General features: G+C 39.8%; 1 protein-coding gene and 1 long non-coding RNA gene across 2 annotated transcripts in view; one reads left to right on the plus strand and one right to left on the minus strand.

Annotated features, from left to right (window-relative positions):
* ARHGAP15 (Rho GTPase activating protein 15) overlaps positions 1 to 22,197 on the plus strand; it is a 331,823-nt gene extending 309,626 nt beyond the window's left edge. The window contains exon 14 of the mRNA XM_017834748.1: positions 20,916 to 22,197. Coding sequence (XP_017690237.1) covers positions 20,916 to 21,099 — 184 coding nt within the window. The 3' untranslated portion in view covers positions 21,100 to 22,197. The remainder of the gene's footprint in view (positions 1 to 20,915) is intronic.
* The window catches only part of LOC108507092, a 46,673-nt gene that overhangs the window by 10,924 nt on the left and 9,763 nt on the right, over positions 1 to 25,986 (minus strand). The window lies entirely within an intron of this gene.

A 25,986-nucleotide genomic window follows, 5' to 3' on the forward strand; every position in this document is an offset into this window, starting at 1 on the left:
TGTGTTCATCTGATGTACTGTGTGCACACATTCTCTCCTTCAGCGGGTTATCTAGAGAAGGATGATAATTTATTACTGTCAATGGAAGAATAATAAGGGAAATTATTTCCTGGGAAGAACCTGAGAGCAAGAAGTGGGTACACGCTGTCAGCACAGATATGCCATATACAAAATTTACTGCACTCTATGTGGCATTGATCCTAACCTGAAAAAAAGTTTTGCTGCCATGTCTTAGGGGAGAGATATCAGGTATACACAATAAGTCTTTGATCTCGTAGTTAAATCACTTGATTGAGACTCAGGAGACGTGGGTTCAGTTCTTGGCTTTGACCGGATGTTCTGGGTGACCTTGGGTAAATCATTTAATCTCCCTGTGCCTTGGTTCCTTGTTTACAAAATGATGATAATGCTTCCTTTGTCTGCCTTGGCTTTTTAGAACATAATCTATTTGGGACAGCAATTGTTTCCTGCTGTGGATGTGTAGAATAACTGGCAAAACTGGACCAACACTGGTGGCTTTTTGGAGAAAATGAAACGAAAGGAAAATAAAACCACCAAAATACCATCAATAAAATACCAATAGTTCTTACTCTAGAGGTATACCCATGTGGCACAGTGGCACAGAGTGATGGAAGGCAGGAAGATGTGATATTGGAGCCATTTGGGGGTTTAAGCATTAGGGAAGCAATTGTGTGATCTCTCTGAAGAAGGTCACTCATCTTCTCTGCCTCAAACACATCCTCAGGAAAAGACAGGGCTATTCCATAAGCTTGGCTCCACTGATATGGAAGAAACAGCAGAATAGATACTGAAAACACAAAAAAAAACCCCAATCCAAACAAGATAAAAGTTATATTTTCCATTTTGAATTTCTTGATGTGAAAGACAGGGGTCAGTCTGACTGGCCTCATGGCTCCATAAATAAGAATGAAGTGGCTCCATAAATAAGAATAAAGTAGTAAACTAAGAATAAGAATAAAGTAGCAATGACATGATGGTTATAACGCAAATATAGACAATGTGTGTTTGTTTGAATCAGGAAACACAACTAGTTTGCAGAGGTTACAAAATGTAGAATTATATTATTTTTAGGGATACTCTTCAGAAGATTGATGTCAATGTGCACAACATGCCAATCTCACCATGGACATGAACCATCCCTTTACGTCACAAGGTTTTCTCCAGGCAAATCAAAGGAGATTCAAAAGTTTCTGATTAGCTGGGAAAATAATTAAACTGGCTTGATTTGAGGCATATTACTTCAATTTCTGTGTTTGCTAGTAGAGATGGCTGTTCTTGTCCAGTGTTGAACTGGTTCTGATTGAGAGAAGATGAAGGACCACAGCTATGCTGTTTCCTTGGCATTCCCCTCTTTCTCCTATCCTTTTCCCGCCCTCTTCTTTCCTGTCAGGCAAACAGAACAGGGCTATACAGACCTGAACCACAGGACTTTGTAAGTCTGTGACTTATACAGCACATGAGAGCATGTGTCTCACTGACACACAGCTCTGCACAAGAATCCAAACTTCGCCTTATCCTAAACCCCTCTGCAGCAATCCAGTCCACAGGAGCAGGTCCAGATCAAGTAGAAATAACAATGTGAAATGTACTTCAAAAGGGTCCTCTTCAGAAACCCAGACAAAGCAGTAGATGAGAGAGCCTATGAGAAAGGCCTGGCAGCAGGAATTAAACACCCCTGCCATATATCTCTCTTAAACCAAGCTCTCTGAAGCTTCAAGAAGTCACAGTGCAGCGTATGAACACCATGGGAGGTGGATTAAAAGCAAAACTTTGGGCTGCAGTACCTGTTCTTCTTGTACTTGTACTTAATGGGTAAAAAACCCAACCAACCAATGTTCCCATCTGTCTTTGCATGAAATCTATTCTACTTAAAAGCAGAATAGACAAAATATGGGGCTGAACAGACATATCACATAGCTCTTGTCAGTCTAATCCCATAAGGAATTGCTTTATTAGGACTCATACTGAAAATAATTGAGCACAACTACTATTAGATTATTCATACTTCTGAAGATGAGCAAACCAAACAAATAGACTTGACACAGGAAAGAAACAGAAAAACCCGAGTAGGGATTTTCCCAAATAAAGGGCTACAGAAAACAACCTGTTTTATTTGAAAATGTTTAGAAAATATTTGTTTGCTGTACATAGCCTGTGTATTGCTGTCCTATACATCTGTGGAAACAATGTCCCAGTTCCACAGGTCTCCACTCTTCCCTTTTTCTTGTCTACATATGAATTTTACTCCCACAGTGAGCTAATCACAGGCACCAGATAAATATAATACACCTTTCAGACCCCAATTTTTCAGGCACACACAGGACATGAAATGATGCAGAGACCTTGTCTTGGCTCTCTGCACAAACGTGAACTGAGCACAACCAACCCCTGTGTGATAAATCCCTATTTGCAACCAGTAATTTACTCACACAACTACAATACAAGTGAGGCAGAAGGAGAACCACTCTTTATAGTATTTCACTCTTTATGGTATTTTCTGGTCGATATTTTCACCACATACTACTCTCACCATATAGTATTTTCACCACAACACCTTGAGGTAGCTGTTACACACCCACTGGGAAACCGAGGCACGAGGAGTTTAAATGACTTAAAGACTCAGCATAAGCTAGCAATACAATCTAAAACCCTGGAGGGTTGTTTTTTTTTTTCATTTGCAAAGAAGCTTCTCCAGTGACCACAAAAAATTCTCTTTTCTCCCTTATGCAAAATGCAGCAGGGGAAAGGAACACCCTGACTGGGTCCTCTGCATCGTGCTCCGAGCTGGCGAGGGTGGACGCAGCTCTGCTTGAGAAGCTGTGTGCCTGCATTATACAGCACTGTGCCTGAGCTAATAAGCTGTGCTTATTAATGTTAAATTAATGAATCTCAGCCTGCTCTGCTTATTAGGTTGAGCTCCGTGCCACCGCAAGGCAGCTCTGCGACTCCCAGACCCGAGCTGTGTCACATCTGACCGGGCTGGAGCGCAGGGCAGCCAAGCTCCAGTCTGGCTCTACCCATCCATGTATACCCCTGCAAAAGGGTATATTATAGACAAAAAAAACCCTCCTTGCTCATGATTCCCCCACACAAAGGCAGGATAATATGTGTTATTTACAAAACTATAAAATGGATGTTGAAATAATTAAATGGGAAGGCAGGGGCCAGGCTGACGTTCCCATCCCTCTCCCTTCTGTGGAAAGCGCAGAACCCAGATGCCCAACTGTGGAAGATATTCTTCCAGCAGCAGCATCTGCCTCCTTGGCAGGCACTTCAGGCAAGTTGTCTGGGGAGCTCTGCAGTTGCCTCTTGCTTTATCACGTGGATCTGTTAATGTGCCCTTTCTGGCTGCCTTGTCCGGGCAGGAACCGATACCTTTTGATCCACCTTTGAATCAAAGAAACTCCATTTATTTTGCTCCATTTTTCCCCTGCTGTACATAACATGGCAAGACATTTTCAGATGCCATCCGTGCTTTCTGCCCTTTCAGAGAGAGAAGGATGATTTTCTTTTTGATTGCCTTCCTCCTCTGCCTAAATTCTTCATTCTCACTACTAATTGTTTGCATTGATTTCACTGGAAATATGCTCCTCATCAAGAGTAGAACTATTCATCTAAGACAAATGCACTGATAGTAACATATTATCTAACAAAAGTCATAGGTATGTCAAGCTTTAGCTGTTTTGAAAAAAAAAACAACTTCACTCATGTTCATAGGTCTATGAACAGAGAAAAACATCCAACCTTGACAAACAAGGGGAGGAACACTCCCCCCACCTCAAACCCCACAACACGTGGCAACTATTCTGAAGAGCAAAGGCTTTTGCAAACTATATAGAACTAAACAGACTTGTTTCTACCTATTAAAAAATTTAAAAAAAAAAGAGTAGAAAAAGAGAAAAGCCATGCACAGCCAGCAGCTCACAGTAGCCTGCACACCAGGACACGATGACAATGTGATGACAAGTCCAGCAGCAGTACCCAGAATTCTGAGGGAAAGTTAGAAAATAAAGTACAGTATACAGTAATGATAACCAGGGGATGTCTGCAAACTTTTTTTTTTTTTTTTTTTTTTTGCCTCTAAAGTTGGTGGAGGAAAGATGTAGCAAACATATGTGGTTTTCACTTGCTAAAGTATGTGTCATATCAGCAGTTTTGGGCAGGCTCACATATTAAATGTAGGCTTGGGAGAACCCTTTTTTCACACTGTAGAAGAACAGATTACGCTAAGAACTGTGCAAGTTTTTAATTAAGAAAATAATAATAATAATCATTAATAACAATAATAATAATAATAATAAAGGTAAAAGTTACTGAATACTAAAAACAATGCCCAGAATGGAAGGACTGTACAAAAAAATTCTATTTGGGAAACATCAACGAACCTGTGGAAGGCCTAAAAGCCAAACTGTGGGACGGGCATTTAAATTTTCCTTCAGAAAAAATGCCCAGATTCAAGAATGTTCAGAAGCCCTTAACTGAAGACACAAAAAAGACTATTTGTCAAAATTTTTTCCTGAATCAAGACCTTTCTTTATAATCAGGGAACTCATGAGCAGCTTTTGCTCTTCAGCCAAGGGACAGCAGCAAGAGAAAAGTTTAACCATATTCCTACAGGCTTTGGGAGCAGCTGCGGGAAATGTGAGGAGGAGAAACATCCTCTTGCTCCAGAAGAGTAAGCAAGTGACTGACCAGAGACGTAAAAGACTCAGGCATCCCTGACTCGTGTTTTAAAATTTACATGAAATGAATTAATCGCCTTCTAACTTGAGAAGGGCAAATATATATATTGAGATGTGTTCTTGCACACGTGCTTGTCTCAGTTTCAGCTATAGAAGAGTTTTACAAAGGGGCTGGAGCAATGCCAACACTCATCCCATTTACCACATCTTCCCAGGGCTCATTTTGGGGGAAGGAGAAGATTTAAACCCGTTTTCTCTCTGCTAAGCCCACATCAGTCTACTAAACTGATCCTTTGTACATTAGTGGACACAAGAAAATGTGCACCAGGCACAAGTGTGCACAGGACAGGAGTAATAGTAGATTTTGGGTTAAAGGTAATAAAGAAATCCAGCTTTTCAGAAGCACCTTTATGCATTTTGATTTTACACACTTTGGGGTGGGGGTGACCTGCTGCCGAGGATTTTGCAGTCTTGTCCAATCCTACTTTTTGTGGAATAAGAAAGTTTATAAAGTTTAGCTCTTCACCAGAGAATACCTTACAGTTTAGTGCTTTTAACAAGAAGAATGATGAGTAATTAAAACCACATTTTCACCCATGTTTCCATCTACTTCCTATTTCCACAACCACATTTAAAAATATAAACCCTGATTTTCATAACAGTCAGGCAAATAATTGCAACTGGTATTTTCAATGCTACCAAGTACTGAACTGGTGTATCAGCAAATAACAGAATGATAAAAATAATTAACATAGTTTTAATTTAAATATTTATGACACAGTTGACTCTGTGGCTGCACTGCACCATTGTGCTGAGTGCAGTACACAAATCCTGATAGATAGAGCCCCTGTTTCCAAGAGCTCCTATTGTTCATCGCACATTGCTCAATATCAGACGATCTCAAAAAAGCTTTTCAAACATTAATTAAATCTCCCAACTTCCTTTTCAGGTCAGTAAGTTTTATTATCCTAGTTGTGCAGATAAAGAAAGTGAGGAATGGAGAGGGTAAGGCACTTTCCCACTATGACACAGCCAACACTTCTCACTTCCACTCTTCACTTGCTCCCCAGTCCCCCACCACGAGCCCCCCGTGCCTTTGAAGGCTCATCCATGTGCTGTGGGAGTACATGTGCATCTGGCCAGCACATCCCAGGGAGGGTTGGTTACTGCTAAGGACTCTTCAGTTAATCAGGACCACGTGAGGATCCTGCTTCTGGTTTGCACTCACACAAGCTTCAGCAAAATATCACCGGAGGCGTTAATTTATGTGATTTTGTAACCTCTCAATATTGCTCGGAGTTAGTTTTCTTTACAGCTCAAATGTTTTTTTTGCTGGCCAAAACTAAGAATGCTCAATTCACTACAAAATGGCTTTCCCCACCTTTTTTTTTTTGCCGTTTTGGGATGTTGGGCCCAAATGCATTAATGTCCGGGACCAGGTCATCAAAGGGTAAATTGCAGTGCTTTTCATTTTGCTGCCTAAAGATATGCAATTTTTCTCAGAACTAAGGTTGTAAAATAAATAATAGGCTTGAAGTTTCTTAGATATTCATTGGAACTTAAAAAACAAAACAAACAAACACAAAAAACACTTTAATGCCAAAATGTCAGCGCTTTGTGCAAAATAATTAATATAACACAATAAGATCTATTCTATTATTGATTGAAAGGGAATTTATGCAGGTAATTCATTAAGGCTGCTAGGAGTTTGGCATGCAAATTCCCCAGCAATTTGATGGGAAAATAACCCCTGATTTTTTTTTTTTATAAGCTATAAAATACACATTTCTCAGTGGCAGATATATAAAAAGCAAAAGCAAATACCTGAACAACCAGGGCCATGGATGGCCCTGCTCTGTGAGAGTTCTGGCATGACATTAGATCAAATCCTTTTTCACACATTGCAAAAGATGCAACAATAATTTCAATCACCATGTTATGAGAATCAATACAATTTTTGCTTCCAGAGAATGGTATTTTACATTCCAACATCTGCAGGTTATCACCTTCATACATCTCTTTTTGTGGTCAAGTGCATGATTACTACTTCTGACAGGGTATTGGCCATTTTCTTACGAAGATCTACAAATTCTTGTAAATAAGAACCAATCTGGGAAAAAAAAAAAAAAGAAGAAGAGCAAATCTGTGGACTGGAATGCACCCTACTTGTAATGGGAACAAAAAGCTGGCAATGAAATATAAACCTAAATCACAGCAGAATGACCTACTTTAAGGCATTTGCCAAAGAGACAGTGTTTTAGACAGCTCCTCTGAAGTAGCGTCTTTATGTCTATGCCATCTGCAGATTTATTATTGTGCTTTTAGGAAAAAAAAAAAAGAGGAAAGAAAAAAAAAAAGGGAAAGAAAAACCTACAGTATGCCTGAACAAAACTCAAGCTTCATCTATAGAAAAGATTCCAGTACTGTGGGCACCACACCCACACCTACTGATGTGGTCCAAGTTTTTTCTTTAGAGGCACCTAATTAAGAAACCCTGACTCATTTACATGGATACGTTTGATCTAAATTACACTCCAAACCACACCAAATTAGGAGCATCTGTGAATGCAAAGTGTTTGTTCCCAGTGCCTGGTAGAACAGGGCCAGTTCTGGACGGCACATGTTCAAGTGACGAAAAATATTTCAGATGTAACATACTTCTGAGACCCACTTTTCCACTAATAATTCATAATGAGTTAAACCAGTATCTCTGCTTCAGCAATTATTTCAGGCTGTGAAAAAAAAGTCATTTTACTTTTATAAGGAAGCTGGGGGGGGCCGGGGGGAGGGTTGGACAACCGTATAGTTTTGTTACTGTCCTTGATAAAGGGCATTAAAACAAACATTAGCTGCAATTTAAATCTGTGTACCGCATGTATTGTTAGATATAGTTTACTCCTAAAGCCTGGACTAAAGGAAAGTGGCCATGAATGATTAGTTGTTGCCCACAGACAAGGCCTTCTGCCTTGTTGTATGGTCTTCCATCATTAATTAGCCTTCCAGAGGGGTCCAAGCGAAGAGCAGGGTCTCAGCCCAAAGAGATGGGACCCTGCACTCCGGATAACATGAAAAATTCAAGACCACTAGATTTGAGGGTGATTATTCCTTTTCCAGGCTGCATTGCTGGTGACTGACTACACCTCTTCTCACCCCAGAAAACCACTCCATCCTGTGGTGGTTAGGGAACTTTATCCCACTTTCACACCTTTTACTAAGAGCGAGCAGGGGGGTGCTGCAGAAACCACTGGTTGCTGCTTTGCTGTCTTACTGACAAACCAAATTAAAAAAAAATAGTCTTAGTCTCACTCTAATTTAAGCAGCCCAAGCACTGAGGAGTGCAAATCCAAATTCCATGCTGGGTTTCCACTTCCCATCCCACTGGCACAGTTTGGCACAACCTTCAGATTTGGCCCATAGTGTTTGGCAGCCACCTTTTATTCTTCCCATCTTTTATACTTTATGAATAGTCTAAGTTACATAATACCAGTGACAATTTGTTTATGGCAAGCACTGGAGTCACTGTTTTATGATTACATTCAAACTTTAAGCCACATTTTGACATCTAAGGATCATCTTGCATTCTCATGTACTATATACAATGAAGGTTTGTGTTCCAGTAAGGGGGGGTGGGGGAAGGAACTTTATAAATAACATGACTCCTTTTGTCTGAAGAGATTTTAATACATTTTTCTGATCTACTGTTTTTGCAGTAGCTAGAATATAATTTGAATATATTAATATTTTCAGCAACTGTGCTGAGGGAGCCCAGTTAATAACTTATGCATGGCCGTATAGATACACTTCAGACAGAGGTAGTTTTTAGCCCTTATGTTGGTAATACTTAGAAACACACAATGAAAGAGCCTGTTCTTTCCTCCTCTTTGTTGTGGGCATGCATTGTGATGGTATGGAGCCAGTGTTCTTTCTGTTGTCTACACAGCCTGGATTCAATAAGCAGTTATATATGCATATTATGACAATGTGGTCAAGGAAACCAGATTTTTTTACTATACCTTCATGTGCCTGTACAGTATAAAATCTGGTATTTATTTTTCTTGTCCTCATTCAATATGTTAACAAAATCATAATTTGATACAGGTTATGTTCACTTTATAATTAAAATTATAGAGTTAGATGAAAATACAGCAAGATGCTGCTGAATGGAAAATATTTATCTTTTCCTACATTGCGCATTATGGTGCAATATGAAATCATAAATCTGTGAAGTAGCTCACTCCAGCCAGCTTGCCTCCACCCATGGTCCACAAGATGCAACCAGTTACCTCCTCCAGGCCGAGGGTTTCTACACCACCTCAGCCCTGACGTTAGACAGCACTGCCACATCCTCTCCAGAGTTTGCTGTGGTCTTCCAAATGAAGACCCCTTGCCATGGAGTTGAGCCAAGAAAAGGGAATTCAGAAAAGTTCTGTGTTTACAGATCCCACCAATCCCTCTCCTGTAGCTCTCCAGGCACCTTCATGGAAAAAGCTCAAACGTTCTGCACCATGTTCTCTGTGTCAGCACTAAATTCAGCCTCCCCAAACCACCTCAGGATAGCACTTCATCTGTCTGGAAACTGTTCCCACTTCCCAGATCATTGCTGTCCACATTTCCAAGGCCAGACCTTCACCAAACACTATCAGCAATCACCACACACCATCAGCACAGAGCATATGGTACTATGGTACAAACCTATAGCATATGGAAGCTTTCCAGTAAGTAAAGTTTACTGGGAACATCAGTTTGTCTTGTTCAAACTCTCAGCACAGAGAGGATTTTCACAGGGCTGTGGCAGCAGTAGTAGCAGGCAACTTAATACCACCTCCTCAGACAGCTCAGATTGTTTCCATGTCTGGATAACGGTCTAATAAAAGTGTCATTGGAAGAATGAGTTTTTATTCCTTCAGAATATCCACCCATGGAAACCACTGCAGCTGCTCTGGACTCAGAGTCAACCCAGAGATTTCTAACTCAGGAAAAGTTTCAAATCTTGGTGAACACATTCTGGATCTCACCTGACCACTATGGGGAGGAACTTGGTAACCTTTGTGGGTTAAACGCTAACAGGTTTCCATTACTCTTCGTATTAAATTACTTTTATAGAGCTTTGCATCCTGAAACTACAATATTTCATTCTTAAAGAGGCACTTTCTCAGCTTGTAAATCCATCTACAAGCATTCACTTCAAGTTAGACGTTTTCTGCTGTAGGGGAAGATCTATGCAGCACCTACAAAAGGGTGTCCTGGAAGCTGCTTAGTGAGGGAGCTGTCCCAAGACTGATGACCACGCCTTCATATCAACAGCAGGATTGCACCTGTTGTTCCTAAATCTCAGTCTCTATCAGACATGATTTGGGTTTGGAGGTCTAAGAGACTCATCTCTGTTTCCTCAACAGTTTTTCTAACTGTGGATTTTGATCAGGGTCAGGCAGAAGGAGATATTGGCACACCTGGTCACTTGAAGCTTCAAAGATGAAAGAAACACAATTGCTAAGGGAGGTAGGGCTACCTGTATAGAGAATGAACACTTTATAAAGTATCTAAGGCAGTTAGACCAGAGCCATCTGAGACCAGTACATGTGTGAATGGGTATTTGACTTTAAAGGAACTGATGAGAAAATTCAAAGCTAGTTTAAATCCAGGAAATATTGCAGAACTTGCAGTACTACAAAGGGTGCTTCTTAGAAAAACACAATATATGTAAAATCCTCCACTCCAGGCAGTTCCTGCATTTAGTGCAATGGACTACACACAAAAAAATATGCACAAAAAAATAAACATCAAGCTAAGGTGAGAGGACAAGACAGACAAAGCGTAAGTAGAAAAGACAATGCTGACACAGTAAATTCATTGCTCAAGGGCGAGTAAAATGTAAATAAGTTTAAAGAAATCAAAGACTCATGGCACATACTCACTAGTGCATTTAAGGGCTACATTCATCCTACTCGTGTTGAGTATCAGGGCTGAAACAATCGTGATGCTGGGAGGCATGTTAAAGCATCTTTCAAATCTGATACAAATGCAGTGCATATATATTGCAATTGTAGCTTGTGGAGAGTTCAGAACTGAACCTGGAAGAGTAGGAATCCTGGTTGAGGTCAGATCCCACACAAAATCATCTCTTTTGGATAGATCACTGCAAAAAGTCTTTCATTTTAAACACCAAGATGGTGAAAATACAGGTTAAAACCAGAAGATTTTATATTGGAGGCAATTTATAGGTGAATGTTATTTTTTTATTATTTAAAAAAGACTTGAAAAGAAAAAAAAATAAGTAATTACAGCAGTTGGACTTGATGATCCTAAAGATCTTTTCCAAACTAAATGATTGTGTGAATCAATTATACAAGAACTCACAGAAAAGGATAACGTCAATAAGAGTTTGTTCTCTGACTTTCATGGAACCCTTTGCCACATTCTCTGATTTCAACGTCAAAAATTACTGGTTGTCTAGCAGAATTGAATAATTAATTCATGACACTGGACAAGAACAATGTGTTGTTAGTGAAACTAAGCTTTTCAAGAGCAGCTCTAGGCTCACCAGCAAAGGTTTCTGAGCAGGTTGTCTACAGCTCAACATCCCAGGTTGAAATTCCAGCCAATTGCCCCTTCTGGGCTCTAAGTCAGAAAGTAAACCTGTCATATCCAGGGCTGAGTTATTTGCTGGCAGCTGGATTACGGTAGTGCAAAAGGGCTATAATTGAAGGCTGCAAGAGGTTATAGATGGAACATAATCAAAAGCAGTAATTCCACTTAGTAAAAGTAGATATCATCCAAAATGAGAAAAGTTAAGCTTGTATGAGGTGAAATTCTGACTCCATTCTGGCTCCCAGTCTCTGGGATTTTTGTCAGTGACTTTCAGAGTAATCAAAATTTCACTCACTGCCCAGAGACACTCTGCAAAGGGTGTGATGAAGTGAAAGTTAAAATAACTGCTAACCTGGGGCTTCCAAAATATATTTTCTGAGCATAGACTGCTGTCTAACTCAGTGTTTTCCTAACGCAGCAGTGCAGGCAGCCCTTCTGGGGACCAAGGGGATAAAGCTGTGCTGGTGAAGTACATTTGGGACGTGCAACAAGAACCACCCTGCTGTGAATGCTGAAGTTTCCACTGTTCATCACCCTGTGGGACTTGGGGAACTGGACCACTTCGAGATAGTAGGGTAGAGCTTTTAAGAAGTGTTTTCAGAAAGCTGTAACATCACTGAGTATCAGTGGCAGTGCTGACGCCTTCCACCTGAGCCCCTCTTTTGAAAGACAGGCAGAGATTACTGGAAGAGGGAGCATAGAACTGGCTGACAGATGCCCTAATTTTACTGGGAGCAGGAGGATTAAATTATAATACTGAGTCTCAAAATCTTTCTATCTTTCCTACCAGTAAATCTGAATCAAAGAGTACAATTGATGTGCCTCTGGGAAGAAGGCTCCATAGGGTCTCCTGTGTGCTTTCCATGTCCCCTCTGCTTTGGGTGTGCTGCAGAAAGTGGCTTCTTTCACTGAGTTACAAACCAGCAGAATTGGTGGCTCTGCCTTTTCTGTTTGTCCATCATTAAGCACATCAAAGCCTCGGTGTCCCCATCAGAAAACAATGCTGCTAATAACGTTAATCCACCTTTATTAAGAGCCTTTAGCTCTATGGAGGAGTACCAGATATTATTAAGACAAAGACAAGAGGGATAATAAGGAAATGTGTTTTTTCCCTTGCTGACCTAGTTTCTAACCTCACTTTAAAATCTTCCCTTGATTTTAATTATGCTTAATCTAAAGCTAAGCTCGCAAATCTAGCAAACTTAAGGGCGGCTTTTAAGTGAATTTTCTCGCCTGTCAGAGTTCCTGAAGCTTTCCGTGCTGCAGTCAGAAGTTTATTTCCAGCCCAGATGCAAAGTTGGGGCAGCTCTCTCCGCCAGCACCACGGCTGTGCGACGCGTGAGCTCGGGCACTACCTTGCTCGGCTCGAGCCTGTGTAGCACCACAGCATTCTTCACAGAACAATTGCAGTCCTTTTCTCATCAGCCATAGCCAGAGGCAGTAATAAGGGTGAAGGATATCTATCATGAAAAGTCCAGTGTCAATGTGTTCCCCCAATTTATTTACTGACCTTCAATGCAACAGCCATACTCCTGACCCTCATGAGATGAAGCCTAAGGGGAAATGGCACTGAGCACCAATTCCATATCCTGTTGTTCTGTGGTCTAAATTAAGTGCTAATTAATTACCACTGGCATCTTTGGCATTGCCTGTCAAATTGGATTTAGGATATCCTTTCGCTGTTTAAACAAATAGCCCTACATCTAAAGCTAAAATCCCAAGTGTCAGCGTTTTCTTTACTTTTAAATTTTTATTTTAAAATTCAGCGAGTATGTCCATGGATTTTGCAGGTAGAATTCAAATAAAAGAAACAGGAATTGATATTGTCAATTTTGATTAATAGTCCCTCATTAATAAACATCCTGTTATTCAGTTTCCACCTGCAGTTGCTGATGTTGCCTGGAATCAATTAACTCATATAATTTGATTTATTTTACAAAGACATTTTTGGATGTGCTGTGCTGATGATAAAGGTTCTATATTTACAATTCATGATTTAAGCGAGATTGTTACTAACTGCTTTTTATTTTTACTGTTACAGGGAAATGTAGCTTCAGGCATTTTTGAACAAAAATATTTAAGCAATTTAAAAAGTTAAAGCTTTATTTATTTAAAACTATCTGTTGCCTTCTGAACCACACAGGCCACAAAAGCATACAGATCCAGGACCTCTGACAGGTTGGTCTTTACAATAAGCTAGTTGTTCTGGAGAAAAAAAAAAATAATCAGAAATAGAATTAAAAAATAAATTTTAAAAAAATATCAAGCACGGCAAAAGTTACACCACCAGCCAAAAATACATTTAAGGCCTCTATGAGGTGTATCTCTGTCTGAACATATATTATTCTATGTAGTCTCACACTGCCTTTATCACTCCACTATCCAAACTCCTCTAAGAAGTGCCTTAGCATCTGCCCAACATCTGTCACGGGGGGTTTTGTTCTCTCTCATCCCCTCCCCAAGGAAAGGCTCCTGCTCACAGTGCTCGTGTGGCTTTTGAAGAGGGGTTCACTGTTGTTTGAGATATATTTGCTGCTACAGGCAGAAATGAATGCCTTGTGCACGGAGCTGCAGCCAGAGGAGTCCAGGATGCTCCTTAAGGAAGTTCATGGCCTTCAGCTGACTCCTATCAAAAGGCTGTGCCCAAACAGGCAAACTCCAGGCACAACAGCAGCATGGACTAGGCAGATCTTTCCTCTTAAGAACACTAGTCAGAACCAGTTTGCATTCACACACAAAAAATTGCAACACAAGCCAAACTGTGAGGACAGAGTGCTGGCTGTCAGTAAATGGAAGAATTTAGTGGGTCACCCATTTGGGTCAGTTTTCCAAAAGGAAGACCTGGAATTATTGTCATAGGGAAGATTTTTTGGAAAGATTTTGAATCCATCTCTTTGACACGATATGGTTTGGGGGAGTGGGACCTGAGTTTTTGCCCACACAAGGGTCTTTGGAAGAGCCACCACAATTTGGAGATGATCTCCTGCCCTTGCTGTCCATGGATCAGTGTCCACCCTCTGTCTTTGAACCTTCTCTAACTCAGGAGATGTCCAGAAAAACAAAAAATCCCAAGGCTGAGGTGCGGATATACTGTTATCCTGCTCACAGCTCCTCAGTACACCTCCCCTTGTGCAGAAGAACAAGCAGGACTTCTCCAAAGCAGATTCCTGAATAAAGCCCCAGTAGAGACTGGAGTATCTTTAGATATCTAAATGTGTTTTTACCTCCTGGCCTCAGCCACCCAGAAGGTAAAGACATTCTTTACAAGACAGGCACTGTGTGAGGTGTGTGCAAAGGCAAGAGCATGTGTGCTCTTCTGCAGGGACGTCATACGGATAGCAAAGTTCACCCAACGCTGAGAACACTTTATTTTTAACTGTTCTCTTATTAAACCAGGCTAAGCCAGAATAAATGCCTTTCTTCAGCTTCTCAGAGTCTATTCAGCCAACTGTGAAGCAATATTCAGAGTTAGTTTAGTTATTATTTTCATTTAGGGCTGCACTCCAAGGCAGTTCATCCAGGGAAGGGCTCGTGCTGTGAGATATGCGGGGGATCCCCTGAGGAAGCCCATTCTCCACCGGGGCCCTGTCAGCTGTCCAGGTACTATATATAGCCATCCAATGGTCAGATTTAAAGGCTAGTCTGCAGCAGAAGACAGCATCAAGTGCTCGTTCTTGTATCCCAGAGCAACTGAAGAGAAGGGATTTTTCCCAAAGAGCTGTAATACGAACCCACAGCTGCAGAGCACAGGAAGCCTATGGAGTTTCTGTAGGCCAGGAGCCATCGAGGCTATTTTCAGCAAAAGCAAGCTCTTAAGTATGTCTGAACTATTTCTGACCCCACTTGTAACATATCATACGCCATGACCTGGTTTCTCTATTACCAGCCTAGCTATTGTTTCAAATTCAACCTATGGAACAAACAGGGATTTAAAATACCTTCATGTTTTACACAAGTAGCTTAGAACTGCATTAGTCCACTGTGATCCCTGGATTGTGTTTATTTGTTGCAGAGGAAACCACATGGCACACTTTGAAAAGGACAGACACTGTAGCGTTTTGGAGCTCCTTTATAAGCACAAACCTCAGGTCACAGTTACATACACAGCAAGCTCCCCCCTCCTAAGACAGAACAGAGATCCCACAAACTGAGGATTCAACTGATGATGTTTGCATTTGCTGAGCTTCATCAGCTGGTGAATACCACTGTAATGCAACTGAGCACATCACCTGTAAAGCCAGGACATAAGTAGTAATGAGGTTTAGCTTGCATTCATAAAATATCAAGAATCTGAAGTTAATACTAAATTTTAAATTTGTCTATGCAGCAGTGCAAGGAACTGAACAGTTGACACAAATAAAGTTTGTGGTATCAGGGGCTCACTAACCACCAATTACTTCCATAAGTTTCCCAAGGTGGAGTTAAGTAGTGCACAGGCACTCTTCCTTCACAGTGGGTGTATTTCTCTCCTAAGCTGGTGTATCCAGCTGGATATGAATATCTCTGCAAGGTTTTGACCTGTTATAAGACCTCTATCATTGTTTGTGCTTTAAGAGGACTCTCAAAGCTCACTTTTCAGCACCAAAATCCACTAAAGTTCTTCCCAAAAAAAAACTATTGTAGCTGAACTGAAATAAATTTCCAACAGAAAATGACATTGTGGTAATATTTTGTATCTCAGGAAAGTATGTAACAGGCCTTAAATGGAAAGGAAATACACTGAGAGAAAACCTGATAGATTATCTGTGCATCATATTGTACTCATGCTTCCTTCCTAACACAGAAAAACCCATCTGCAAAAGCCCTGCCAAAATGTGCTTATACACACACAGGCATTATCACTTGCTAGGACGGTACGTTTTATTATCAGGTTATTTTCCACTACATTTGGCACAGTTAAGGTAAGTATATTAACTTTACTTCCAAATAAAGAAAACAAAGTTGTGCTGAGTGTCTAAGCCATTGTCAATGAGTTAAGAACTGACAGGAGGTCCAAGTAATCAACCCTGTCTACGGCGCTGAGCTTTCCCCTGGGACACCTCCTCTGATCATACAATGTATCTGACGGGCATGGATGTAGAATTGCTTTCAATAAAGATTTTATTTCAAGGTTGGATGATTCCTTCCCAAATGTCTTGTCACTAAAGCAAAGTATGTAATACCTGTTATTTTTTAACTCCTGTGAACCGGCATTTGGGAGGGAGAGGAGGGTAAAATGTTGAGCTGGAAACTGTTCATCATAAGAGACAAATTTTAACACGTTCAAATTGATTGGGAGCTCTGCAATAGCAAAAGTCAGAAAACTGCTGCATAAAAACTGGCCTGTAACAGTGCAGTGAAAAGGCCTGTTAGCAGAATTATTGTTGGGGAGAGCTGAAGGCAGCTGAGCCCTTCCCAGGGCCAAGTCCTTAAGCTAAAACATTACATTTGCATATGCCTGAGTATAGATAGGAAACAGATATTGGCTAATTTGAGGATAATTATTGGCAAAGTGAATCAATGGGATGCGCAGACTTTGACCTATTAAGGCAGCTCATAGGAACTCACATATCAAATCATTCCTGTCATCCATGGGGATGAGCAGCTCTGCCCATGACAGTGGTCACTAGCACAGTTCAGCAGAGGCACAAAACACTCCCAAAGGGGCTGTCCTGGAATAACCCACTCACAGGGGAGTTGGCTCCTAATTCTGTAAGGTTACTTGCTATACCAAGAGGGCAGATGACACGAACGTATCTTTTTTTCTCCTTTCCAGAGAGTTTTCTTTATTTCCATTTAGCTTTAATGTCTCTTGAACTCTATTTAAGTCTTAGTTTCTGTCCCTAATGGCAGAGACTTCCTTAATGAACTCAAATATTGTGCATAACGCTGACAGACAGGATTCTGATAACATCAAAACCTTCTTTTATCCTTCTGTCCTCCACTGAATTCAGAAGATGGCATTTCCTACACCTGCCACTCTGGGCCATAATATTATACCAAGAGACCCATTCTTACTCTTCTGATCCCTTGTTTTTCAGTATGTTGTCCTTCAGCCATAATCTATATTACCAGTTCATGGAAGAGTAGTAGGATTGTCTTGTTGAAAAGTTACCCTTAAATATAATTTAAACCAGTGGAAGAGTATTAGGCATGGATGAAACCACTTCTGCTGAGGGTAGACATGCCCCTGACATTGAGTAAAACTAAATCCTCACAGGCTGGAAAAGGCCAAGAAAACAAAATTGAGCAGTTCTCAATGCAGCTGGCAGAGGACAGCTCTACTCTTCAACACTCTCCAGCCTAAAATAAAACAGTGCCCTTTCCAATGGGGATTTCCTCCCTAAGTACACTGACTTCTCCATTTTTTATGTACAATAGTTATACAGCAGTTACTGTGGAGTAAAAATAGATGAAGAACATTTCCTAACACCCAGTGTGTTTGAAGTAATAATCCAGTGTGCCTTCCAAATGTCAAAATTAATAATGATTTTATTTAGAGAGTTTGAAAAGTGTCAGTTTAATGGAACTAGAGAGCCAACTCACCATACAATGACCCTCTTAGCTGTAGAGTTGCCCTGTTCTCCATCACACGCTTTCCAGCTTGCAGTTGCCTTGGCAACAGCCAAAGCATAAATTTCAAGTATTTTTCCTTATATATCTGCCATTGACACTAGAACCCTCCTTTCAGACACTTCTTCTGTTTTAATACATCATTAATTTCATTACTATTAATAATGAGAACTGTATTTTCTGCATACCTCCTGACTTGTGATCTTTAAGGACTGAAGCCATTTCTTGAAGCTCAATTATTTCGGGGAAAAAAATAATCTTGTGCAGCATAACGCCCAACAATTTCTTGATATGATTCCAACATCTGTGGCACTGGATTATGGATTGTTTCTAAAATAATCTTAAATTGATGGATCATTGCTCCTTTCATATGGGCTTGACAAAAAGTACCTCTGGCATTTCCTTTCACTTTTTATGTTGAAAATGGTGTATCACTCTTTCTGCTCTTTTTCTTGCCAAAAAAGGAATTCTTGCCCATTTTTTCAGGATTTTCTCTTTTAACAACTCAATTTCATTTAGCAGCTATAGTAATAGCTTTAAGTGTGCCTATTTGATACTGATTTGCTTTGACTTCTTCTTTTGTGAACAGATGAAAAAAAATATTAGTTATAGAATTTCACTGGTAAATATTTGTAACTCAAAAAGACGTAAGTTCCCAAACTTATAATTATTTTGTTCAGGTTGGATTGAATTTCTTCCTTCTTTCCCTCCAGTAGATGTACTTCATCACAAATTATTTAACTATTTGTCTCTAAGTTTGCTTATTATGGTCATCAAAACAAGTAAAATTGCATGAATACATCAAGATTTTTCAAGAAATTTTCTCAATAAAATAATTCTTATTCCGGTGTTAAGATATAGACACCCCAAATCTATGCAAATATTCTTAGTGCCACATCACATACTGATGAACCACAACAGATACTCATCCTCTCTATCACCATCACACACCATGCACATCCTCCATTGCTTCATGCCGTACCCTCACCTCCTGAGTGCTGAGAAAAGCTGGCAACGCCTGGACTTTACCAGGATTTGATGCGAGGGATGGAATCTCTGGGAGAAACAAGGAAAATTATTCTCCTCCAAGATGATGGCAAACAAGGACAGCAGGGTTAGCCATGAATCTTCCATTTTCTGTGTCCGCATCGGGAACGCAGGGTCCCAACGTCCTGCTCCACATTTAGCAGACAAAGGAAGTCAGTCCCCTCCTGTTCCTTCAGTAAACAGCTCCTCCACCTCCTTTATTTCCCCTGACTCTGCTCATCCATGGTCCACTGCCTCCTTCTCCCTGCAAGGTGCTTCTCCTCCAGCTCCATCACTGCTGCCCATTATCAACACCCACTCATTGCAGTGATGCTAAACTGATGATCTCCAAAGTGACACAAGATACAGCTGCTGAATTATTTTCCCCTGGTGAACACACATCTCCCCCTCCTGATGTCATCACTAACTACTTTATGAGGTTTCTAACTTTTACCATGTAACAAACTCAACAGAAATCAAGTCTTTGTCACAGAGAGGTCCCAAGCTTGATGTACGTGCTTCTGCATTAAGTGGCATCAAGCAAAAAAACCTTGTCACCTCTGCAACATTTTTAATTGTGATAAAGATGTGTGACATCCATCAGAAGCCCACACAGTCATTTGGCAACAAAACTACTAACTTTTTAGACTTTTTGAACTCCTAAGAGAAGAGATGATATATTAATATTACTACAGAGGAGAGATAATTAATTTTTTTAAAAATTAATGAAGATGCTATATTTTAAGAAACTAATAGTTAAGCCAATCTGATTAGTGCCATATGGAGAGTGTTTTGTGCAATGGGCACCACGGTTACTAGCATGAGGCAGAACTAAGTAATTCTTCCTATTTATATACAGGAATAAAACACGAGTGTTGATGCTCAAGGAACGTGGTGAACGACAAGATTGGCACAAATCCACAAGACGATGCTTTTTGCTATATGACCCACCCAGTAACATGAAAGGAACCCTTTTTTAAGTGCCTGAAGCCATTATGTGTCATGAAGTTTCTTTCCCTTATAGTGTAGCTTGCTGTAAAATCAGCAACAGGTATGGGAAAACAGAGACAGGCTGTGATGGTATTTAAATTGCTGCCCGGAATATAAAAAGGGGAATAAGTGACAATGGGAGAGGAGGGGGGAAAAGCAGCACTTGGCTTCAACAATCCACTTGGAATATTTAAGTTGAAACTAGCAGGTTAAGGAAGCATCCATAAATTAAAACATTTACATATTAAAGTTACACTTCATTCTCATTCCTTGGTAGAGCTGTGCAATTTATTTATAAAATGTGCATCTTCATTTACTAGTCTTTCCAACCTAGGATACATTATGTATTCTGGAGGGTTGAGGCAAATGGATTTCTACTTAGTTTGTACTCACCACTGCAGAGATTTATGTGAAACTGCCTATCTAAACTCCATCCATTAAACCCATACTGTTCTTAGACCAGACTTCTCCATCCTTAATGCCATTTCCACAGGAATATTAAGTCTTAATACAGACACGAGATCAACTTTTAATAATAATAGTCCTTCTCTTGTAATTTTGTGGGTAATAAAGATATCAAAGGTTATAATCCTTACCATTATTTTCTAAGTCATCTCATTAAGGTATGTGGTCTCTGTGTCTTCCAAGAAACTTTGTGTCAGGATAAGGCATGCAAAAGTCTTTAGTTACATAAATTTCACAATCCATTTCAGACCATACTCACTTTATTGGATTTAAATTAGCAGAAGGAATGTGTTTCATATGAGCTCTATATTAAGGGGCTTTCTTTTGGTTTCCACAACTCTTTCAGTGCTGGAGACCACGTTAAGGGAAGCAGGGAATCTTCTCCCTGGTACCACAATAACTCTCCTTTCCTTATTTACCACATTGACAGAACTTTCTCTTGCCTCCCCGTTTTCTTTCTTTTTGATAAGTTAACCAAACAAACATCCCTGCTAGGAGAATCAGTTAAAAAGTGCCTCTATGTACTTCAAGAGCAACAGTGACTCCTCTGACATCCTTCTTTTTTAACCAATTCTTTCCTTTCGTCAACAGGATAGCAGCCAAGGAATCCGTGAATCTTATGTCAACACAAAGCTTAGGAATTGTGTTTGGACCAACACTCCTTAGACCTGAAAAGGAGACAGGGAACATGGCAGTCCACATGCTGTACCAAAATCAGATAGTTGAACTTATGTTGAGTGAGTACAGCAAGATCTTCGGCTCGGAGGAAGACTGACAGACAGGGCCTGTTATTGAAAACGTTCACATCTGTCTTGATGTCTAATATTTTTACATTTCTGTAAACATATTTCTGAAATATTTCTTTTTCTTTCAAGTGACAGATGCCTCATTTTGTGCAAACTTAATGATGATTTTGTGTCTAATTTTCAAACATTGGAATAAAAAATATTGTCAACATTTGCCTATATGTATTCTGCATTAACCCTTTGAGAGTTTCATTATGCTAGCACTCCAAGTGTCACTTTTTCTGCAAGCTGAGCATACAGCATATGGCCCAAGACCATAGAAAATGCTGTTTACCAACATATGCAATGGCACAGAAAGACAAATAATAATTGAGGAGGTTTGTGGAAAACGGATTAAAATATGTATATTAAAAACAATGAATTAAAGCAGTGATATCAGATCATTCACAGCTAATCTGAGTATAATTTACCTTTCTCTTTGATATATGTTGAAAATTAAAGGCATGATGAATAATCAATTTGTCTACCCCAAGAGTTGGAAAAAAAATTACATGCAATGCTTTAAGACAAATAAAATAAACAAACACAAACAAGATGAGAATGTCACTATTTGCATAACAGTGCCTAAAAGAAATTAAAAATGGAATTGGAACTTTGGCATTTTTACTTAAATGCAGTACATGAAATGAAGACATTGCATGACTGCTCATTTTAATGTAACATCCATTTTGATTCTTCATCACACTGTACATCTGCCCGCTTTCCCCAGCTATCTCATGTTCTGTAGCATTTGTATTGTGCTCCTGAGGATGCTTTATTGGTGAACTACATTAAATTCATCTAGAAAGAACTTTAAAAAAAAGCCTTTTCATATGCCCTTAGGATTACTTGGCTAGACTTGAATCAATTTATGCATTTGATGGTTAGTTTCAGTTGTCATGGATAAACAAAAGGGTAACTGTCTAGAATATATCAAATATTGTTTCATTTTGAAATATATGTTTCCAGCTATACACATCTCCTACCCTGTTTTGTAAAAGTATTCTGCTGATAAAATGTAGACTTATGTTTGACAGCTTTTTAATCAAGTTCAAAGAGAATAAATAAAACTAATCCAGTGTGGTAAAGAGTCTGTCTGGTTATCGATTTGTTCATAAAATGAAAAATAAACCATGTAAATAAGATGTGTGAAACACAGATCTAGAAGCAAATATTTAAAGCAATTAAAGACCCCAAAACATAGGATTAATGCATAGGTCTGCTGTGCGTGAGAGATATGTCTTCAATATCACCTTGGCAGATCATGGATTGCCTCAGTTTTTACTCAGCACAGTCATGCAAAATACTATGTTATTGAGGAAAGGTCACTCCTCAGAGTGGTCCTTTATGGGAACAAACATATAACGAGGCCTGATCGTTAACTAAGACCAGGCTCTTTCATCAGGTACTAACAGAGATGGAAAAATAACACCAAGAAAACATAAAAATTGGCCCCGAGATGTTTTTTGACTTCACACGTGTCTGAAAAATCAAGCAAAACAGAGGGGTAGTGACCAGTAATTAAAATGAAAAACACAACAAAACCAAATAAAATCTCCCTCGTTTCACAAATATTCAACACAATCATTTCTGAACAAAACTATAATGTTCTGGAGAACCCAAATTCACTTTATGTTCGAGAAAATATTTTTCATGTTAATGTCAGGCCATGAGTACTTAAACAGTAATGCTTTTCAGCATCCCTGTCTGTAGACTCTTTTAATAGCAACAAACCAGGCGCTGTTTATAGCCTGTGGAAATGACTGGAAGAAAGATAGTCAGAAGTTCAGTCTATTCCTTAATAAAGACCATTCACATTATGGCCCCACGGGTGCTCACAATCATGCTATTGAAGTAATTTCTGCTATTACTGGAAATGAAAAGTTCACTTGTTACTTGGAGCCTGTTGCACTCAGAAGAAAAGACTCTTAATTAATTAATTAATCTTCTTTTAAGCTTTCTTTGGAGCATGGAGACTCCTCTTGTCTTGTTTTTATAAGCAAGACAAGGTTTATGAAATGAACCCATATCTTTCTTGAGATCAACTGGTTTGGTTCAAGGGGGGGAAATAAAAATCAAGGAAACTTTTGGACACACGAGCCTTTCTTTGGGTTTGAAGGGTTCCTTACATGAATGCTGTACAAAAGTGCTGACTGCTCTGCTAAATGCTTTGTAAAAGCAGCCTGAACATGGAAGTCAATTTGGGAGGACACAAGTGTCTCTTGCCAGAGGAGAGTTTCTATCCGGGGTCTATAGCAGACATCTATCCATTCTCATCCTGACAACAGAAAGGAATGGCCATGCCTTTCTACCAAGCTGCTTCCTTCCCCAAGAGGCCAATCTTCTCCCTGTATCCTTTAATATCTACATTAATTTAATGGGAAAAATTACTCACTCAACCATTAGTCAAAGAGCCGGCCCCACAGCTCCAGCCATCAGCAGAAACCAGAGGGACAAAGATGATAAGAGTAAAAAAAAAAAAAAAACAAAAATAAAAATCAATTTTCAAGCCTTAACTGCAGCAGGATTTGTTTTACCTCCTGCTCAGGTAATTTGATTTTCTTAACCAAGCTCACAACACAGGGCTCCAACACTCTGTTGTTGCCGGACACAAACATTTCTAAATCTGAAAAGTGTCCAAGTTTGGCCTCCATCACCATGAGCAGTTCACTGATTGCTCCTCCAATTGTTACTTATTAGAGCATTTGCTATCACTTGGTAGAAATACTGATCAAACTTTGCTAAATTTTTAGCAAGTCAAAATTAGACTTGCAGAAGACCTTTTCTTTCAGGAGCTAGCATCACTTTGAGAAAAGCCACAGATATTTTTAAGCAAGGAGCTATTAATGGTAAATGATCAGAAAAATGAAGGCTGAGAATGCAGCAGAGAAAATATGTCCAAAAATCACTGTGTTTATCTGCATCTCCCCATGAAGAGTGTCTTGTATTCAAACTTGTGTGAGAAACACGAACATGAAGCAACCAGGATTAAAGTAAAAGGAGATAACAGAAAGAGACCTCTAATGGAACCAAAAGGGCATTTCCAGGTAGAAAGACTTCTCATGGACATAAAAGTAAGAAAATCAATTTATTGAATCCTAAACTCCTGGGAGAAAAATAGTCAGTTTTTAACTCAAGAAATTCAATGGTAAAATAGAATTTCTGAACGAAAAAAATGAGGAAGACGGACTGACTTGCTGAGCTGCAGCTGAAAGAGGAGGTGTAAACTCCCCTGAACAGATCTTCATCCCTCTTTTTATTTATGCACACACATAAATATATATATATGTAAAAGCACCATACATTTTAACAGTCCTTTAATTGTCTGGTGGGACAGCTACAGTTCAGGTAACATTCAGCCTGGTTTTGTAAGCACCCCATGCTGCAACAGAGCCCAAGGCTGCCATTCGGCCCAAGGCACTCAAGAAGTTCAGTTAATCCATTTCCACATAGTATATAGACCATGGGTAGAGCTGGGAAGAAAGCTGGACAGTAAGTTGGGACCCACAATCACCAGTGCAATCAGGCAGAGTACAGATTTTACATGGCTAATTCTCAGAAGAGGCTGAAAGTAGAGCCTCGGGGAATGCACACATTATCACGGCACAGCAGGTTCCCCAGCACGGCATTCCTGCTTCAGAGAGAAAACATGGAGCACAGGGAAGTCAGCATAATTAGAGGCACGGGTCTCAGTCACAAGTCCTGGTTTTTGTAGGATGCATAAATGGAGCCCAGGGCAATTCTTGTTTTGCAGAAGATAGGAACCTTTCCTAGCACCCAATCCAGATTAAAAAAACCAACTTTTCCTTAAGGAACAAGGGACAAACAAGTGCCCTGCGGAGGTCAGGCCATACCCCAAACCTTCACTGCTCAAGTAATGCTTTAGGATGCTACTAAAGCAGCAATCTCATCCCTGTGCCAATTCACTATGTGTGATCACAGCACAAAAATGTCCTCTACCATTACTTACATACTCCATGCTATTTTTACACTCAGCAATACTTCCAAACATACCCAAAATACTATGAGAATTAATGCCCATTTTTCCTTACAGAGCTTTACAGAGATCTGATTGCACATTGGATAGAAAACATGAGCCGTCACTTCAGTTTTTCACACAAAACATACAATGAAATTTAAAAAAATTAAATGCATACAAGACTCAAGACATGAGATTGGGGATGCAGTACCACTGCACATCAATGGTGTGGGAAACTGAGGCACAGAGCCAGTTGTGTCAAAAGAGAACATTCCATTTTAGTGCTCATTCTGGTTTTCTTTTTTTTTTCTTTTTTTTTTTTTAATAGTTTTGGTTGGAAGAGACCTTAAAAATAATCTCATTTCAACTTCCTGCCATGGGCAGGGACACCTTCCACTATCCCAGGTTGCTCCACGTCCTATCCAACCTGGCCTTGAACACTTCCAAGGATAGGGAGTTCACAACCACCCTGGGCAACTCGTGCCAGCGCCTCAACACCCTCACATAAACTTTATATTCTACACCTTGAATTCACCCATATAATCAGGTATTTGGGTTTTTGCAGGCACCCAGCCCTGCAACCCAAGGGCCAGGGGGCCTCAGAGGAAACAGAACAGGAAAAAATCTGTCTTCCAAACTCTTGGCCTCAGTGAAGTTTTCTGGCTTTCTGAAGTTTGCTTTTAAACTCTCAGAAATACTTCAAAGGTGCTGGGAACCCACCACCTCACAGCAAAGCAGCCTTTTCACACACCTCCAAAATACCTGGGGCAACCCCTTTCACCTTCACTAGAAGTTGAAGGCTTTGTTTAATAAGTTTAAGAGGGACCATAAAAGACTGCAAGTTCTGAATGCTTGCCAATTAGTTACCCACAAAACACCACCATTTCAGAGCATATTT

Source organism: Lepidothrix coronata, unplaced genomic scaffold (assembly GCF_001604755.1).
Source record: "Lepidothrix coronata isolate B3197 unplaced genomic scaffold, Lepidothrix_coronata-1.0 Scaffold238, whole genome shotgun sequence".
In the NCBI taxonomy this organism is placed as follows: Eukaryota; Metazoa; Chordata; class Aves; order Passeriformes; family Pipridae; genus Lepidothrix; species Lepidothrix coronata.